At 37.0% G+C, this 21,320-nt stretch overlaps 1 protein-coding gene across 3 annotated transcripts in view; it reads right to left on the minus strand.

Annotated features, from left to right (window-relative positions):
* Positions 1–304: 304 nt before the first annotated feature.
* The window catches only part of BRINP3 (bone morphogenetic protein/retinoic acid inducible neural-specific 3), a 198,464-nt gene continuing 177,448 nt past the window's right edge, over positions 305–21,320 (minus strand). For all 3 annotated transcript variants that reach the window (XM_014948172.1, XM_014948186.1, XM_014948179.1), the window contains exon 8: positions 305–1,782. In XM_014948172.1, the coding sequence (XP_014803658.1) occupies positions 666–1,782 (1,117 nt within the window). In that variant the 3' untranslated portion in view covers positions 305–665. The remainder of the gene's footprint in view (positions 1,783–21,320) is intronic.

Consider the following 21,320-nt stretch of genomic DNA (forward strand, 5'->3'; position numbering starts at 1 on the left):
TCAATATTACTACCCTGGGAGTCTGTATGTCATGTTAAGCACCTTGAAAAAGGTATGTCTTAGGAAAGTCTTGGGTGTAACAAGTAAAGCATCACTACAGTTGTTACTTCAGCTCAGAATGAACATTTAGATCCATATCCTAAGAATGAAATATGCTATGGCTTCGACTTTTCTGCAGTTTCTGTTAAAATCTTGAGTCACTATCTTCTCTTTACAGCTCCTGCGTTCAAAACACACACACACAAAATCGTATCAACATTACTACTTTTGTGAAAAAAAAAAAAAAAAAAAGAATCCCACAGCATTTCTTTTTAATAATTGTTCGGCTACAAAATTTTATTGGTACCCTTCTATGTTCCCTCTAGAGGATGTAAAGCACAAAAGCATTGCCACAGAACATATAAAATTACAAATGAAATTTATTGTAAAAAGTAGAATGTCTTCTAGACTGGTGTCAGTATTTATTTCATTCATAAACCAAAACTGCAGGTATAATATATTCATTGTCAGCAAGTTCGTGTGTGTAATTTGCCATCCAACAGTATTGACTGATATAAGACAGATATTGAAAAGACAATTTAAATTTACTCTTCCAAACATAAACTGTTCCACAAGAGCACTGTAAAAACTCCTTCAAGGTTTTGTGTTGTGCTTCACATTTAGGGTTAACTACATAATTTGGTTGTGTCATAATCCACTGTGTTTGGCAATTTGGCATTAAAGGCCTGCAAAGCAGATTGAATCCTCACCACTTCACTGGTAGACAGTTTGAGTCTATGACGGAGCAAGCAAGAGAAGAGGTCTAGACGACGTTGACCAGGTGGAGAGAGTTTATTTACACGATCCCGTATCTCTAACAACTGCAAAAGTGCTGAGTCCTGTGATCCCTGAGTATAGGGGTAGTCCAGCTGCAAAATCAAGTCTCGAATTGCTTCAGGGTCAAAGTGCATGCTGTAGCCAAACACTTGGATGTTATTGATTTTCATGTAGCCCAGATTTCTTGAGGGATCAATAAATTCCAGGGGCTCATAGTAGATGCTCTCATTGCCATTTGGACCGTTTGACTTTATTCGACTCCTCAAATAGATGTGCACAGTTTCAAAAAATGTCTTCCACTTGTTGCCCAGTGTCAGCGTCCAGTTATAACACTGAAGGGGTAAGTCCAGTTTAGTCCGCTCCCAGTCGGGGAAATTGTTTTCATTCACAGGCATAAACCAGCTCTCGGAGTGGCTGCCCCCAAAAGGGTTGACGTAAACAGCAAGAACAGGCTCTAAGGTGCTGTTTTTCGTTAGGCAAATCTGAAGAGAGAGGCCCAGTATCATATGGACTAGGCTAGACTTGTACTTGTTACTCTTAAGAGTAAGAAGCATCCGTTTGCGCCAAGAAGGATCAAACCAGCTGTTGAGGCGCATGTCGTTGCTGATGAAAATGGCATGGACCTCAATTCTCCGGTCTGTCTTCTGCAATAAATACTTCATTTCCAGGTCCTGAAGGTCAGTCTCGAACCCGATGTAGTGCTCTGTAGATTCTGCCACTTCAGGCTTGCAAAGCCCTTGGCTTAGCATGTAGCCGGCGTTGCAGCTCCCGCAGCGGGTGCGATTGTCGGGGGCGCAGCTCAAGCATGCGGAGCCATCTCCAACTGTGCAGGGAAGGAACCCATGGCAGGCAACCTGGTCGTTAGGGCAGGTGCACGTGTGAGTCTCTTCAGAAAAGCTTCCCAGGAGACCATTTTCGTTGCAGTAGAGAAAGGACTGGATGCGGTTGAGCCAATAGTTGGAAGATCTGAAACATTAAAATAACTTATTTTAACACAGGGACCTGCACACAATAAATACAACCTTGTTATTTATGACTGGAAAGAGAAAAATAAATCTATTTTTAGTAGAAGATTAAGGCACTAAAGTCAGATGACAGCATCTTCTGTCAGATAAATACATGTATAAGTTGCCTTTTAATAATGCAAAATCATAAAAGAAGTTTATAAACTCACAGACACAGCAGAAACATTTGATTCATGCATTTGCTTTCTCTCCATCTCTGTCAAAGAAGCCTGACAAAGACCCATCTTTCTGTAATTGTCTTCAGATTAACATCTTGGAATCCAAGCAGTCCAGATTATTTTTCCTTATACTATTTGATCAGGGAGGTGATTTGTATGTATCTAAGTGTGTATGACTCTGTACAATCACTCTGTTTCATTATGAATATTTTGTGTAAGTTTGCAAGCTTCCTTATTACTGACTGGAGCTGCTTTGGTTTATAGACAATGACCTCAAATGCTTTCCTGGAATAGCAAATAGTACCCTGTACCCCACTAAAATTGATTCCGTTGTAATTCTTCAAATGACTTCCAGCACAACCATGTCCCTACAGGAAGCCACGCATGAGCATGCTGTGTTTACTTTTCATCTTTGGTGATGAAATTAAAAGACAATTTTAATGTTCTTCTCGTCATCTCATTTTGGTTTCACCAGAAGCAAAAGTTAATGTCCTACATCACACTGGGAAAACAGATACTGAAACAGTTTAGACTGATGAGGCACAGTCACTAGGACAAAGACAACGGGAACAACAGAGTTACATGGAAATTGTCAAGAGAAAAATTGGCTTCTTTCTTTGTCTGCATTTTTCAGTTCTTATTAGTCCTAGCAATGCACAGTTTAAAGAACTTATTTTGACTGCTGCAGAGTCAGATTTATTGTTGCCACATGAATTAAAATGGTTGCAAGGTTTCTTCGCTTCCCACTGCATTCTTTCAAAGAGAAAATACAAAAGCCTCATTTACTGCTGACTTTTTAAGTTACATCTGAATTTGTCGCAAGTGTTGAATATTGCAGAATTATTTTTGCTGGGTTTTTTTTTTTTTCTGACTATAAAATAAATGCTAAAACTAAGAATCTATGGCATCTGAAAGCTGATTCTTTAGAAACATTAAAATAAAAATCAGTAAAATTACATCATTGTGTACCCTGGTGATTTTGCTTAATTGTTTTATTTCCTTTCTCTTTTATTGGTTGAGGGGTGGGAATCTTGGTTGTTTGGGGTTGCTTTTTTTATATACCTATAGTCTATTAGTCTTTCTAGAAGTGTGAGTAAATATAATAACATCCATGATGTGAATGCCTAAGCACCATTCTCCTTTGTGTTTCTTTGAAAGTCAGCATTAAGCAGAAATATTTTGGCAAATTTATTCATTTCCTGATTAAAAATCATAATGTCCTTTCTACAAGCAAGGTCAATATCACAAAAAATAAGTGACTCGAAAAATGAGTAGAACGTTAAAGTTATTGCTCTCCCAGGTGGAAGTTCCTGCGTAATTTTTCTGGATTGTTTTGACTGTAATCTGTACCTACTGGGCTTGCCCTGGCAGCTCGCAGGAACTGCAGTGCAGGTGTGTTATGACCCTGTTTCCCATTATGGGATGAATTTTGCAGCCAGGCTATGCATCACCTTACTGCTAACAGCCCTATGGTACTTCATAGCAATCAAAACAGAGAAGATCCTTGTCCAATGGAGTGAAACTAAAATTTCAAAGGTCTCTTGTTACAGCTTTTCCCTAACTCTTTATGGCTCTTGGTGCTTATTGAAGAACTGAGTTCCAAAAGCTGTTAGATGTGAGAGTCTGGGGGTTTTACTTCCCTTCAAATCTTTGGGTTATGTTATTTGCTTCGCAATAGCCTTTATAAAGTTGTTACCTCATTTGATTTGTTACCTTGGACAGGTATCTGGGCGGATTTCAAGAATATGTCATTTGCTTTTTAATCTCCAATTTTTCTGCTTCTACTGTTACTACCAGTTGGTACCACATGACTACTGTATCAAGGTTAAGGGCGTTCAACAGCTGATATTGATCAGGTTTTTAAATGAGTCTTAACATCCTCTTCCACTTCACTTGCAAACAGAAGTCCATGCTTTTGAAAAGTTTTGTTATATATTAGGAGTACGTTTCCAAAAAACCTCATTTTGCTTAGATGAACTCGGAGTTTACAGCTGTGTTTTTGAATTCATCTCAGTAAAGGATAAACAATTGACAACTTACCATAAAGATTTTCCATCTATCACAGAGTGCCAACCACAGAGATTAAATCTGCTTGGCTTACTGACACGAAATATCAACTGTGCTAACTTTGTTTGTAACATCTAACGATATGTTTGCATGACATATTCTAGTCAGAAGAAAGCTAACTGTGCCTGAGCTCAAAGTCAAAGAGACCCATATGACTACATTAGTTTTTCAGCAGAGATTAGTAGCCTGAATTTGGTTCTGTGCTAGTATGGACAAGAAATTTCTGTATGGCTTGGAGGTTAAGCACTTATCCTGGCTTGGAGTCCAGGCACAGTTAGTTTTGAACTTCACACTAGCTATGAACTTTTGGAGCCTAATTTTACATGCTATCTGATAGCTTTTAATGACTAAATTTTTGAATATCACTTTATTGAGGTGTATTGGGTGTCACTGGCAAGGTTTTGACAGTCGGAGGGGTGGGCACAGAAGTAACCTCTGTGAGAAGAGGTCAGGAGCTGTCACATGCCAGACACAGCTTTTTCCGGCCAGCTGTTCTTATCTTGACCCACAATTTTTTTAATCTTATTTCCTACTCCCCTCCTGTTGAAGAGGGTGAGAAAGAGAAAGCAGCTGGATGAGTGGGCATCTGGCAGCCAGGCTAGGTTAACCCACGTCATAAGGTAAGAGAGATAATTTGCAGCTTGAAGTTGATCCCAGTTACGTTTCATTTACCTTTTCTTCCTGTTAGATGTAGTGGATAGGATTATGCTGGTTTTATATATTGTATTACTGCTTATTATTCTGCTGATTATTTGGCATTGAAGTAAGTCAAAGAATGTTCCGCACATTCATTTTTTCATATAGAAGAATTTTTGGAAAAAGAAGGGGATTACTTCTCCTGTGGATGCATCTGAGCACGGTTAGATGGTTCAAGTATCTGGAATGCAGGGTGCACCAGGCAAAGAAAGGAAGGGAGACTGTGGCCTTACTGCAGACTGATGAAGAGAAGGGAACTGGGAAAGCAGAGAAGAAATTCTCTTGGCCCAAAAAGGTAATGGAAAGAGGGAGAGCTGGTGAGGAAGATGGCTTTGTTGGAAGAGGAGGATTTTCTATTGTTGGAACAAGCCTATATAAACCAGCAAAATTAATTTACTGGCAAGGGTTGATTTGGTTTGGGTTACTCACTTCTCCAGCCACATGGTCTTTAAAATATTTCTTTTTTCCTCATTAATGACCTAATCTGATGTGTCTATTATTATGAGAAACAAAATCTTTCATGTCACATTTTTTTTTTTTTTACTTTTAATGAACCTACCTCCTTTGTTTTTATTAAGGGATAGAAGAAGCAGTCTAAAAGTCTTCATGAAATTACATAGCTCCACAATTAAGTAGGTTTCCTTTCTAAAGTTTAGTTATCAGTTTATAACTTAAAATTTAACTTATTAAAACAGCTATTTTTTTTGATCATTGGCAGTTACAAGGAGACCAAGAACTTCAGAGGGAAAGAGGTTTTCTCCTCATTCCAAATAAAGTTCAAAACAATAACCTTCTAATACTTTTAACCTTATTTTTACTTTTCTAAACTCCATTTTAACCAGAGAGATTTCAGGAAGTTCTACTTACATTTGTCTGTCTTTGAACAGTTTACAAACATAAATTCTTTTTTAAAAAATAAAATCAGCTGCCTTACTTGACTGCTTTTTTTTTAAGATGTCATTAAGGAGTACTGTTACTCTTTGTAAATTTATTGCTTCCACTCAAGTAAATTAAATTAATTAAGTGAAAGTACATAAAGTGTCAGCAATACTTACTTTATTTAACCCACTCATCCTTAATTAGATAAATTCACATTGGAATGTCACTCTGAAAGCTTACTTTTTCTCCTAGAAATAAAAGATCATTTAAAATTCTGAACTCTGCAGTTAAGGGCAAAGGCTTGGTTAGAAGCAGATGCCTCCTGCATCTGGAGGATGGCTGGCTGAACAGCTGCTACACTCAGATAGGCAGGGCTTAGGCTTTTACAGCCACTGGATGCTCTTTGAGGATGGAAGGCAGCTGGGGAGACACAGGATCTAACAGAAAATAATGTGTGACATTTTAGGCAACATTGTGTGTATCTCAACCCTGTGAGAATGGTCAATGTTAGTTTGGGACTAGGGAAAAAAGTGTCTGGGAAAAACACTCCCGCCAGAAAGTGGTACAACTAGGGATGTGCCTAGGTATGGATGCAAATAGTGCGGCAAACAGGCAGAAGACATGGACACAGTATAACTTCATTGGGATCACAATGATGTGGTGAGATTAGCCTGGGGTGCTTGTGATGGATGAATAGAGATCCTTTAATGAGAACAGGCAGGCAAGGGGTATAGCTGTGCTCCACACAAAGGAGTACTTTGAACTAAAATTTGTTTAGATTGAACTTCCTATGTTCAAGTTTGTGCCTGTTACCTCTTGTCCTGTCACTGGGCACCACTGAAAAAAGACTGGCCCCATCCTCCTGACACCCACCTGTTAAGTATTTATAGCTGTTGATCAGATCCCCTTTCAGTCTTCTCTTCTCCAGACTAAAAAGACCAAAGTCCCTCAGCCCTTCCTCATGAGAAAGATGTTCTAGTCCCCTCATCATCTTTGTAGCCCTCTACTGTACCGGCTCCAGCATGGGACCTCCCCAGGGCAGAGTAGAGGGGGAGGATAACCACATTGTTCTGTACACATTCCCAGTGTTCTTTCACTTCTAATCAGTTTTATTTAATCATTTATATTCTCATTGTTTTAATAGTGCAAACACTATTATTTGATTTGGAAAATTCTATTTACTGACCTGATATGTTAGTTTTCCAAACATTGAGATATAGAACTTCTGACTTCCAAACATAGCGAAAACAGCAAGAGTCTTCCTATTTACTTCAGTGAGCTTCAAATCAAAATGGTATGCCTGAAATATCTGTGCCTTCACCATTGTGCAAAATTGCTTTATAAGCTCTAATCAAAAGCTACTTTTGTTGAATCATACACTTGAAATCACTTTACCTTAGAAGTAAAGTAATATTTAATTTAATGAAATAAAAAACTTGATATGTATAGGATGCTTCTTATCAAATTATATAACAGATTAGAGCTCCAAAAAAATTCTTTAAATTTTTTTTAAGTCTTCTTTTGTTTATTAATATCGAGTCATTGAAATCAACCTTTCACAAATTGCACAATGCTACAAAAGAAGTGCTAAGCCCCAGATGGAATTTCTATGAAAACAGAAATATTATTGAATATCCTGTTAGCTGAATACCTGTAGTCTTTATAGGAAACAGCCCATCAATCTTCTGCTCTGACTTATGCAGAGTAGAACACTGAGCCACATAACCCATACAATTCACATACTTCTCCCCTTAAGTTAAGACCCCTCAATTGGCTCTCCACTATTCTGAGGTTTCAGTCTCACCTCTGACTGCAAAGAGATTCTAGTCATGTGAATCACATCTCTTTTGTGGATGAACATGTCCCAGCTTTGGAGTCCTCAACATAAGAAGGACGTGTTGGAGTGAGTCCATGAGGCCATGAAGATGATCAGAGGGTTAGAGCACCTCTCCTATGAGGACAGGCTGAAAGCTGGGGGTGTTCAGCCTAGAGAAGAAGAGCAATCTTCCAGCATCTGAAGGGGGCCTAGAAGAAAGCTGGAGAGAGAATTTTTACAAGGGCATGTAGTGATAGCATGAGGGCTAACGGCTCCAAACTGGAAGAGGATAAATTTAGATTAGATATCAGGAAGTAATTTTTCACTATGAGGGGGGTGAGACACTGGAAAAGGCTGCCCCGAGAAGTTGTGGAGGCCCCATCCATGGGAGTGTTCAAGGTCAGGCTGGATGGGGCTTTGAGCAACCTGGTCTAGTGGGAGGTGTCCCTGCCCATGGCAGGGGTTTGGAACTGGATGATATTTAAGGTACTTTCCAACCTAAACCATTCTATGATTCTATGAATATATTGTGTGTGACAATACTACATAAATTTTCTCAATTCTTACAATTTACTGGGAAAAAGAGAGTTAACTAATTACAGTTTAATAAGCTCCTGCTCCACCTTCTTACTTTCAAGTACTACAAGAAGATCAGGCTGCTGTTGCTGGATGATAAGACTCTTGTGGGTGAACCTTATGTTGCATAGGCAACACTAAGCAGTTGGTTACCATGATTTCAGGTAGAACACTTACAAGGTAAAGACAGCCTGACACATAATTTCACATTTACACAAGCATGATAAAAAATAGGATAATGCAATGGAAGTCAATGTATCAGTTAATATCAGCCAAGTTTTTGATGAGAACTATCTTAATAAAAATATAAATTTAAAGTGCTTAGGTAGGTGAAATAATTCTACATGAAGTTGCGCTGCACTACCTCTTTATGAAATGCTCTCCAATTCTTAACTGTACTTAAAATATTTTGAATTTTTTTTTTTTACTATGAAATCGCTTTACTTTAAGAAAAAAATAATTTATTTGAACAATATCAGTTGCAAATATAATCCAAAATATGGGCTTACTCTTTTTCAATACACTCTAACATTAAATGTAAGAACAAAGCAGTATGGTCACCCTGTATAATAGCTTTAGCTATTTAATCATGATATGACACTTTTACCTCCTTCTCTCCCTCACTAAGTGCTTAACATCTGTTGTACATCAGATGGCTCAGTAGCAGATGATGAGTACTCAGTGAGGCAGATGCTAAGTAAAAAATTGAAGACAATTTAACAAGAAGTATATAGGCAGTAAAATACCCATCACCTGTTTTTCCCTCCTTTGGAGGCTAAGTCCAGTATAAATCTGTAAGACAGCAACATCAACACCAAATTCACTTACAGGCATCTCTAAAATGTCCTACTCTTGATCTTGTGGGAAGTGCAAATAAGACTCAAAATACTTTGGGGTTGTGCTGTGATTTGTAACAAGAACATTAATTGCTACTAAATTTGATAATGGTCTTTATGTGATTACACTTTTCTTCTGGGAATCGGGGTAAAACTATTGACTGGACAGTCCTGTACAGTCACCAGAAGGCCAGTGAGTGATTAGAAGAATTAATGTTTTTGTTTTATTCAGCCTCACAAAATTAAAGCAGTACTATAACCAGAGCTCAAATAAACATGCCTGAAATTTACTATGGCTCATGCTACAGGTATGTCAGCGAGACTCTCAATGGCGGCTACAAATCCTGCTAAAAAAGAGATGATAAGAAAGAGTGGTGCAGCTGTTCTGAGTTCATATCTTACAATTTCACATCTAGTTCCACCCAAGCTAGATGCTTTAAAGCTGATCTATATGGCCCATGGTGAAAGCAGGTAAGGAATAGGATAAATTTCTAAATGTACATAAAGGAAAGAAAAGTCTCTGCTTAGAGGGTTGTCTTTGCTAAAATCCCTCGCTAGCATACACAGAAAAAATATTAATTAGCTATAAAATTTTTACGGAAGTATTATTTCTATATGTTAAAATTACTTTCAGCATAGAAGTGGATGGGAGAGCTAAAGAAATATAGCTTGGTGTGAGACTCCTTTATGGTGGCTACACTACAGGAAAGGGACTGCATGAACTAGGAGGTTTAGATTAGAAGGGACCTTTAAAGATCATCTGGACCAATAACCCCGCCATGAACAGGAACATCTTCCACTAGATCAGATTGCTCAAAGCCCCATCCAACCTGACCATGAACATATCCAAAGATGGGGCATCCACAGCTTCTCCACGCAACTTGTTCCAGTCTCTCACCACCCTCATCCTAAAAAAAAAATAAAATTTCTTCCTTATGTCCAGTCTAAACCTACCCTCTTTCACTTTAAAACCATTGCACCTTGTTCTGTCACTACAGGCCTTGCTAAGAAGTCTCTCTCCATCTTTCTCATAAGCCCCCTTTTTATACTTAAAGGACCCCATAAGGTCTTCCAAGAGCCTTCTATTCTCCAGGCTGAACACTAACTCTCTGCCTTTCTTCATGGAAGAGGTGTTCCGTCTCTCTCATCATTTTTGTGGCCTTCCTCTGGACCTGCTCTAACAGGTCTTCTTCTTTTTATGCTGGGTTGGATGCAGCACTGCAGGTGGGGTCTCACAAGAGTGGAGCAGTTGGGGAGAATCACTCCCCTTAACCTGCTGGCCACGCCGCTTTTGATGCAGCCCACGATGCAGTTTGCTTTCTACACTGCAAGTCCACATTGCTGTCTCATGTCCAATTTGCCACCCACCAGTAACCTCAAGTTCTTCCCTGCAGGTCTACTCCCAATTCCTTCCTCGCCACTACATAATGATATTGGGGATTGCCCTGATTGTTTCCTTGCACTACGGCTAGCCTTTCCCTCCCAGCTAGATTTATTAGCTTTGAAAGAGGTTCACATTAAAACAGCTTGAACAATCGCCACTTGAAGCTCTTGTCTCTGTGTTCAGCTGCCCACAACGTAGTTGCAACAGTGAATGTCCTGAAGGGAAGGAAAACTTATAAACAGGAGCAAAATGAAATGGGATTTTGAAATTAAAATATCTTCCACTGAATAGCATAAGATGGAAGTGTAAAAGTGGCTAATTTAGGAGTGTCTTTGGATCTTAAAATACATATAACTGTGAAGAAATTGTAGTGTAATTATGAGGACAAGGCTTCATCAGGTTGCTTGTATATATGCTGACATAAACCTAATTTGAATACATAATCTGTAGGAGGAAGTGAGCCAGTAAGGGCTTCTAAAACCAACCGGATTCCTCTGTCAATATAGATCCTGGGGCCAAATGCACAGGTTCAAAGAATGCCTAAGATGTAGCTGTAAAGTACATTTGCAACAATAGCAAAATATACCAGCAGCTCTAGTTTGCAGTGGAAATTCTAGAATTAATATAAAAAGTAGCCTTCACTGAAAGGTCTTCATATGTAATGCAGCAGATCACAAGAGCTATTGAAAAATGTATACCAATTATTGCATGTTTTAATGGTGTACTTAGGATAGGAGGAAGCAGCAGCATCCATGTTTTGGAGTATTTTATTCAAAACAGGAGTAAAATAGCAAGTTCGTGTACTGCAGAAAAATTCTGAGCTGAAAGATTTTGAACTTTTTTTAAGGATGATTAAAAATAATGTGAAAGGGTAGGGTAACTCTAAACCATACTAACAATGCAAAAACACCTCCAACCCTGTGCTGATGAGCATACCAATTTTTAATTGCAGTGAGGGGTAAATTTGGATATGAAAAGACATTTAGGGCCAGAAAAATCAGCAATTATATGATTTTCTAGAATTAAACCTTGTTCCTACAGATAGCATCAGAGCCTCATTAACAGCCAGGAGCAGAAAAGTCAAGTCCAGGGTTACATCCATGAAACTGATACAAGATCATTATCTTTTCCTATTTTCCTACTGGTTTTGAAGCAGGATCTCTATTTCTATTTTAGGCATCTTTATCTCCAGATAGAAATAAGTGAAATAAAAAAAAAAATCCATTTATGTTCCTGCAAAATTAGTTACAACTATAATTATGGTGGTAGAGAAAATCTGGATTCTATTCCTGGATCCCTCACAATCTTTCTGTATGGCCATGACTATGGACCAGTAACTTGCTCCTTTCCTTTGTTAATGATCTTATTTTTTTTCCCCACTGTTTGCTTAGTTGTATATAAATTTGATTGTCTCTAGACAACACTACTATAGCATTGTCCTGATATCAGCTGAGATAGAGTCAGATTTCTTTCTAGTAGCTGCCATGTTTTGGATTTGGTATGAGAAGAATGTTGAGGAGTGTTGATAACACACAGTTCTTTCAGTTGTTGCTAGGCAATGTTTATATTAGTCAAGGACTTTTTCAGCTTCCCATAGAAGCTGAGAGGGAGCAGAGACAGGACAAGCTGGCCAAGGGGATATTCCATACCATAGACATCACGCTTAGTATAAAATGAGGGTTGGCTGGGACATAGGGATCCGCAGTCTCTGCTCAGGACAGACAAGGCAACCAATCATCGGGTGGTGAGGTGACTTCTGTTGCATCACTTTATTGTGCATATTTTGACAATTATTAGTATTATTATTATTTTCCTCTTCTATTAAACTGCCTTTAGCTCAACCCACAAGTGTTATTTTCCTTTCCACTCCTTTTCTCCCTCTCCTCCCTACCCTACTGGGGTGAAGGTAGCGAGCAAGAGGCTGCATGGTCCTAATTGCTAGCTGGGATTAAACTACGACAAGTATAAATAGCAACCATTATGTAGAATCAGAAGTGTTACACCAAAGCAAGAATCTCCAGTAAAGAGTAATGATTTTAATTAAAGAATATGAAACTCAGTTATGTATTCATTCCTCACTTATCATTGTATGAAAAATAAAATAAGATTCTGACCTCAATGTGATTTTTTTCCTCTTGTGTTATAATAACTTAAAATAACTATAATTTTGAGCAAACCCTAAAAGTTTTAATGTGGGCGCAAAACACTTTACAGGAAAAGAGAGGTTTGTTTTTCTTCCGTGACACGTTTGAATAAATATAGGACACTCGTATTTCTGAAGGAAAATTAAAGGCTATCTAAAAAACTTGTACCATGCTGTTTTTAAAAACAGCATGTATTTAACTTAATAATGTATATTTCTTGTAATAAGATGTCACTTGTGTTAATGGGCATAAATTAGGAAAGTACTAACATAAATGACCAGACATTATGTGTATAATATAAATGAGAAGACACTATCATAGTAATGTTTATAAGCAAACATCAAGTAATGGCATCTCTTCTGACATTTTTGTCTTCCTTTAACAAACCCACAGCCTGAAATGCAATGTATAAGTTGATAGAAAGTCTCACATTGTGTCAACAAAACAACAATTTTCGGCACATTGATCTCCAAAAAGGGAAAGTTAGTATTGATAGCTGAGGGAGAGGAACCACAGTCCCACCTTAGGAAGCTATGCAAATTTCTTTTGAAATATATACAATTATACAAAGATGAACTGATTTACCATATAAACTATTCTCATTCAACCAACTGTGGAGAAAAAAACAGCTGAGAAAAAAAAAAAGATCTACATATACAATTCAGAATAATAATCCTTGCAGATCAATGAAATCTTTATACTTTCCACTCATCAATATAGCTAGCTCACTCCAGTTACAATAAAACACAGGAGCCACAAGCCATTGTGATATCAGTAGCAGAAGCCAGGATATTTAACAACTCTTGGTAACCCCTCTGAATTTCTTCTGGCAGAAGCATGTGAAGATATGCAATTGTGGTATGTACCACCACTGAAATTCATTAACTCCTGTACAATACTTTGTAACCTTGTCAAAAACTCAAGGATACCTCACAGATATCTAACTGAACTTTGCAAATTTTTATTATTCTTTTTTAATGGATATTTTATTTGCTTTAGAAAAGAAGGTTGGGACAATTTGATTTGCCCATAGGTTTATTTTCTGCATCAGCATTTTAGCTGTTAAAGTAAATCACCAATGCTGGAGTGTAGCAGTGGGACTATGTGAATATTCTCTCCCCCTGAGAAGTGTATATGGGGTGGAATCAACTATAAATCATACCCTGAAGAAGTCACAACTTCTCTTGCAAAGAAAGAGCATATTACTTCCGATATGCTATTTACCTAGGTATTAAATCTCACTTTGTTAAGTTGACCCCCTCCTCGTTATTACAGGGTTTTAAATGTGATAATACTAAAGGGTAGAAAGAAACTCCCCCCATGCTGAACAGCTTCCTTAATAACTTGGAATTTTTATTTAAGAGAGTATAGTTTTTAAAAATCCACAAAGATTTTAGTCCCTTTTAAATTCACTTTTAGTGAAACTAACATGCTGCTACTGGAAGGAATTAATTTAAAGAGTCTATCTTTCACAATGAATTTCTGAAAACTTAACATTAATAACCAAAAGTGGATTTGAGCAAACAAGATTTAAAAAAAAAACAACTTTAAAAAGTCCATTAAAGAATATGTTCTTCTGCCAAGTGACTTATAACGTTTCAGAGCCTACAACAGTGTACATGTCAAGACATATTTAGCATTCTTAAAAGTGTTATTTTCATTATCTTTAATTACAAGCACTGTGGGATACTAAAGACTCTGGAGGAATTCTATCACTAACGAGGTCTCTAGTGTGTTTTATGTATATCTTTGTGTATACATATATAAACACACAGTCTTCCTTAATATCCTAGGCACTCCCTGAATGATCTATCTGTCCCTTCCAGAAAGGCCAGATGCTCTCACCTGAAAAAAAAAAAGAGGCTACAAACCCCCCCTGGGAAAAGTCAAAAAGTCCTCCTGAACCCAGTCTCAGGGGCTGCAACTGAACCAAAGAAACAAGGGTCATGATGGCATTAGGGTAATGATGATGAATCTAATTAATGGAAATGAATGCTAAAGTGAGATAAATTTGAATTTTTTATTTGGGATAGATAAACTATAATAAGTTTCCCACATAAAAGAAGCAGTGCCAGATTGACTTTAAAAAAAAAAAAAAAAAAAAAAAAAAAACTATGCTGAATCATTGATTGTAGTGTAACTTGCTGGTCACAATTCAAAACTTCAGAGAAACCATGTGCACTATATGCTTATGTCCAGCTGTTAAAATGTACTTCTGTTAAATGGGGTTTCTGATATGAAATTTGCATTGAAATACAAGCAGCTTGCTTATTTCTGGAGTGTTACCTGAAGGGAGATTGATGCACAGGCTGCAGAAATTTGCAACACTGTCCTTAGTTATTACAGAATAAAATTCCATGTACAGCAATTTTCTGTCTTTTGCTTGATGTATTTGAATGTCATACATATTCATTCTGAAACCTATATACAGAGTAAATAGCACATTTTTTTACCTCCTACAACATAGCACAACTCCTGTAGTTCAGTATCTTTGCCCTAGTTCGCTCAGAAAGGAAGGTTAAACTTTAAGATTGTGAATCAGATCATGAAACATGAATAATTTCATAGTGGTAGTTTTAAAATAGTCAGTTAGTCAATTAACAACAACACCAAGATGTCCCAAAAAGGATTCAATCCATTCTTCTCTGTACTCTACAAATTCAATTGTATTTTCTATTTATAATATTTATAATAAAAGCAACAACAGAAAAAACCTGAAGACATCATCCATATGGAAAATGCCAATCTGCCTTAAGAGTCTTTGACTTGAAGAGTTTCCAATATAAGTGCAAAACAGACAAAGGAATAAAAATAAGATGTAGGATGTACTCACAAAGGTTCTAGAGATGTAGTGAGGGGATGATGACTGGAGGTGGATAATTGCAGAGCCACTACCTAAAGTAAAAGCCTGGATCTTTAGTTTTCCCTCTGTCCTGCAGAGGATTTCCTGCTGTGCACAGTGAATACCACTGAATAACAAGGCATCGCCACAAAACCAACCCTAAAGTCCTCAGGCAAACATATCATCCACTATTTCTCCTGTTTATACAATACACAATCTGCCTACATGGGTTTTGGCGGTATCTTTTACATGCATTTTGGTGGATAAAGTGACTTAGCATTTCTATTAAAGGAGCATTTACAGAGGCAGAGAGATTTTGGTGGAATCTTTTACAGCCTGCACTTTCATTCAATGCATTAATGACTTCTTTGTCTCTAGCTGCTACCATTTTGTGGTGCTTTTGATTGACAGCAAAGGTGAGTAGGCTTGTCACTGGGAAAGTAAGCAGGGCTCCAACACGAGCACTCTCACCTTGATGTGTAATTACATTGCCTCTGCAATACTATCAGTCTCTGCTGGTAAACGGACTGAGAAGCCCAAATCCACACATAATCCAGTGTTTTTCACAAGGCTGCTTGCAACTACAATTGATATTCCCAGAAAGTGAAAGAAAAATTGACCCTGCTCAAATGTTGCTTGTTTGTCTGATATTGAAGTTAACTCTTAACAGCCAAACACTCATTCAAAGAAAACCCAACTGTATGTGATACAAGGAGTGCAAATGAAAGCTAGATTTCTTTCTGGCAGGAGTTTTACAATCAGTGCTGCTTATTGCAATATAGTTCTGTCAAACATTACTATTATCTGAATCTATTTAATTGACCTCACTATGAACACACTCCAAAAAAATGATGGCATCAGTAAAACGCACATCTTTAGCTTCAAAGCATTCATGATCAGCCACTTATACAGTCCTAATATTTTTAATACTAACCTGTAGCCCTGTGAGAAACCACTTGCTGACTAGAAGCTGCAGCTCAACTATTTAATTTCAAAAATATTTAAGAAGAATCTCACCTGTCTTTGCAAACAGTAGTATGCTGTAACATTTATTCAAATACAACTTGGATGAATTATCTAGCAGTTTCCACTGCCTGTTTTTACTTTCTGTTGAAATCATTTCAGTTTTTACTTTTCACATAGACTGAATTACTGCATAGACCACTTGTCCAGGTATGGATGCTTGAACTCTTAAATGAATCGTCTATATGCTTAGCTCCAGAAATAAAGGATTTGTTGGGTACTATAAGACCATTCAATTTCCCAGGATCAGATAACTGAGATTGTTGAGAAAACTTGAAGTGCCATGGCATAATCTCTAATGTGCACTACTATATCCTACAGGTTGAGGATTGCAACAATTTCCCAACTTCTATATGAAAAAGGTATTAAGGTAACAGAGAGAAGAGGAAAGGGTTATTCATCTGAGTTGCTGTGGGAGAAAGCCTTTTTTGCTTGCCAATGGGGTTGTTGCTTTTGGTACGTACTGATCTGTAATTTGATTGATTCTTTCTACTGACATTAGTTAAAATTTCCTACTGATGTTGACTATGGTTGTCAAGGAGGTTGTTTTATAGGCCCCTTAAATTTTAAACTGTTTAATATAGTTCATATTTTGGTCTTTTACCATTTTCACCATGAATAAATGATTACGATTTTTAGCTAATGCTGTTAAGCATGTAAAACATAAAACCACTTGAATGAGTTTAAAAGCAACATATGTAATGCCAAGACATAATCTCCCACCCCCAAGTTAGGTACTTATCGTTCAGGTAATCCTCAAGTCAAGTATAGTTCTCAAATACACGAACAGAAGGCAGAAAGCAGTAAGACTGAGAATTCTGATAGGATGACTCAGATAGCTAATTCCCATGTCCTCTGCTAAAGCACGAATCACAATTTAGAGTCAGGGAGCTTCAGTTTAGGAACAGTGTCACTGGACTTCGGGCAAAATGGAATCAAGGTGGAGAACAGATGAACAAAAAAGTAAAAGCCCTCTGCAGAAGCCTAGCTTTAGCAGTGTTGCATCAAAAAGAAAAATCATCGTTTCTCAACTCTTATACTCTTCTGCAGAAAATTACCATCTTTGTAATGTTGAAAAGTACTTTTTTTCTTGGCTACTTCTAAATTTCTGCTTGTTTTTCTATATGTATGATTCCTTCAGAGTACAGAGTAACATTATGTTACATAAACACAGTACTAAATACGAACATCTTGCACATACTGATGACCAGTTTTTCCTCTAAATATCACTGGGACATTGATTACTACGACGGTCCATAAAGTTTTTTCTAGGAAAATATATCACTTATATGAGAAATACCTTATTCTAGACCCAGAGCAGTTATGGAATAGCTTTCTTATTTGAGAGGAGGGTGGAAACAGCATGTTGTCCTCACATCATATAGAAAGGGGTGAATGAAAGATGATATTTCCTTCTTTTGCCAATATCTAGTTCAGACATTGGACATAGCTGCAATTCTTTTTCTCCTTGAGCAGAGATCTTTCTCAGAAATGGTTGATGGATAAAACTCTCTGCCCTGAAAGTATACTCTACCAAGGCCAGAGACCCAAAGCTACTAATACCAACATTAAAATGAAACAGCAACAACAGCAGCAAACCAAACAAGAAAATAAACAATCCAAATATAGAAGTGCAAACATTTGGGTAGCCCCTACACTTAGGATGTATTGTGTGCATTCAGTGGTAGTCATCTTCTATTTATTTGCCTTTTCCTGCAGCCATTTCCTCATTCATTTGCACTGAGAATGGCTCACATGTTTCCCATGTCTCATTCTGTTTTAGAGAGAATTTCAGACCATTCCAGTCTGCATTGAGCCATGTTGAATATACCAGTCATCTGTATAATAAGTATGGAGAACCTTTGATACAACAGTGATTGAGCTCAATTGTAGAAATATGCAGCTTCTCTACTCAGGCTCCACTATAACGTGATTTGTGAAGATGTCATTTCAGACACTATTCATGATTCTTCGCTTTTCCTGCTAGAGTTGTGTACGCTCTGAGCAGTGAATCTAATTTAGTGCATGAGCAGCACCTGTTGTGTTCAGCATGAAAATAACTTGCACATACTTGCAACATACATACTACTTTTACAGGCTCAGGAAGACCTTTCCAAGTAAAACCAGATTGTCCTTAACAGAATCTATATATGTGATCTTGAATATCTGTTCTATTTTCTTTTCAAGTTTTTTTTCCTTTGTAACAAATTTACCCCGACTGTTTTCTGCCTTATTGTCCTGACAAGACAGCAAATTCCATTTCCTGCCATCTGTTGCTAAATTTGCAATTTTCCACAAGATCACTATGTATATACAGGTTTTTTTTAATACGTTACTTCAGAGAACTTATTATAGGTAGTTCCATTTTGACTTAACAAACCCTACCCTGATGGTTTGAATAAAAAAAAGAAAAAAAGGAAAAAAAAAAAAAAAAAAAAAAAATTGCCTTTTTGTGGAAGTCACATCTTTAACAGATCTTTTATGAACACTGAAGTCAGTCAAAAGTCAAATCCAGTCTCTCTGAAACCATTAAGATGACTCACCTTTCTCCTGGCTTAATGTGTTAATGACAAATGAAAAATGAACACAGGAAAACACTATTCATTGCTTATGTCAATACCTGTCTTGTTCTTCAATATGGTATAACCAACATTCGGTATATTCAGAAACCCACCAGTACTGTGCACATCTGTTTATCACAGGGTGCCAAAGACGACAGTCAAACTACCATCAACATGCAAAGCTGAACGATTTCAAGGGGGCATTTTCTTTAAGAAAATCCTTGTTTTCATGGTCAAAGATGGTTCTTTAAAGCAATGTGTCAGGGTTTGAGCAACCGAAATGAAAACTATTATTTTGACATATTTTTGAAAGCATAAAGAAGAGTCATTTTTAACCATAGAACACAGTTTGTTAATATGTTTTTACATTCATTATCAGAAAGATGGTTTTGCTAAGATTAGTATAATTGCATTATTCTTACTTGTTAGGTAAAGCAATACATTGCCTATTATTATTCATTTACTTCTGACTTGCTAAAGTATTTCTTATTAAATTTAAGTTTCTCCTAACAGGTTCTATCCTTCTAAGAAATTGAAGAACACAAAAGTGACAGTGTTAATATATCAATTAATATATAAATTACAGTTAATATATCAAAAAAACAGTAGTCTTCAGTATTTAGCTTTAGTTTAAGTACTCAGATATACAATACCATACACTTACAAATAAAGAGCTGAATAAAATTAATTTTCTATAGAAAATTAGAGGTTTTAAAATATATTTAACATAGTTTCTTATTCTCTTATTTGTTCGCTGAAAGCTCTACATATCCATGACAAATTAGAAATGATTACAGGAAAGTCATATCTGAGCCCATGTCAATAGCTTGTTTGGTTCTTAACACACATACTGAAGAACACAGACTTCAGAAATGTATGCTTAATTAGCATTATCATTCTATTTAAATACGTAAAAATAAAAGAGATAAAATCCAACTCAGGAAATCTTATTTGCGTAAAGGAACTTCATAAAATTTTCATTTCTTTATTGTTAATTTTATTTGTCCCTATATCTTTTTGTTACCTGCCAGACTGAGAGCAAGTTGCTCTGTAGATGGGTATGATTGCTGCTCCAGAAATGAAACTGAATTCTTTTCACTATCGATACAATTAAAATTAATGAAAATAAAGTGTTAACATCTCATTAATGGTAAACTTATACTGTCTTACTAATAACAGAAAAAAGAAATGTGAAAGAACCTAAGCAATAAGAAATTTCTCTTGTTGTGACTCAACTGTTCATAAGTAATAACATCTTTGAAAAAAAAAGACTATTAAACAAGGAAACTTCACTTGTTATATAAAAAAAAAATCTTAACTTGGGTAGTGATTATAAAGGAGAACTCTTATGTTGTGTGATCAGTGGGTATCTTCGAGCTCACACCAGCAACCCATTACATGAACTTCCTTTGTGAGTGAGATTTCACAGGACACGTAGCAGCAACTCTATTTCCAGCTGAGTTTCAGCAGAATTTAGACAGTTGCAAATTTTTGTCTCTTAATAAGTGAGCAATAACAGCTGTAAGTTCAACAACCTTTCTGTTCAGAGTTACCAATACTCTGCCACCTCTCTATTGATGTTGAGGTTATTCTGGTACTTGTGCACGGGCCCCACCATGGGTGCTGCTACCAGCACCAGAGACACTCTGGGGCTCAGATGTGACACTGAAAGAATATGTGCTTCATCCCTAAAAGTACCTACACACTTTCTTCACACTATAGTCGTGGGTTTGTGGTGAATTCCTTCGCCATGAAGTGCAGTAAAAAACTGTGATGCTGAGACTCAGAACACCAGTGCCCAGCAACCAGCTGCCCCTGGCTCCGGTCATGCCTTTAACCTCTCCTTAGTCCACCTGCGCCCCAGAAGTTAAGCAAATATTCTGTTCATGTACTCCCATGCTCAACCAAATGTTTACACCTCTTCCAATATTTATATAATGACCCCAGTGTCCCCTAAACACCCTTCCAGTGTTTTATGTTCCTCATTCTCCTTGAAGGGTGAATTCCACAGAGGAAGACTGAGTTTCTATGTAGCATATTTCCTTTTGTAAAAACATGGGAGCTGTTAAGGCTCTGAACATGATGTGACTATTCAGAAGTGCTATGCTGCAATAAGCAACTTTTATGGGAGTTTGGAAGATGAATATAAAATAACATAATCCCCAGCTGTGCTGTTATGTGTAAAGCCATCTCATTAATCATACTCAGTTTTACTTTACAGCTTAAAAGTATGCAAAGTGTTACTGCTATTCAGGTGCCTTAACACTGGCAGTTGCACACCTTAACTGCATTTTAAAAGCTATCCTCTCAAGAAATGAACCAGTCTTTTCCTTTCTTCCAGCGGATATGTTAATTCAGCACCTTCTGATGTCAACAACATATGCAGAACAGCCTAGAAATCTCTGCTTGCAAATTGAACCTCTCAAGTATACCAGATTCCACACTTGAATAAAAAGTGTTAACCACATTTAAAAAAAAAAAAAAAAAAAAAAAAAAA

Source organism: Calidris pugnax, unplaced genomic scaffold (genome assembly GCF_001431845.1).
Source record: "Calidris pugnax isolate Ruff unplaced genomic scaffold, ASM143184v1 scaffold30, whole genome shotgun sequence".
Taxonomy (NCBI): Eukaryota; Metazoa; Chordata; class Aves; order Charadriiformes; family Scolopacidae; genus Calidris; species Calidris pugnax.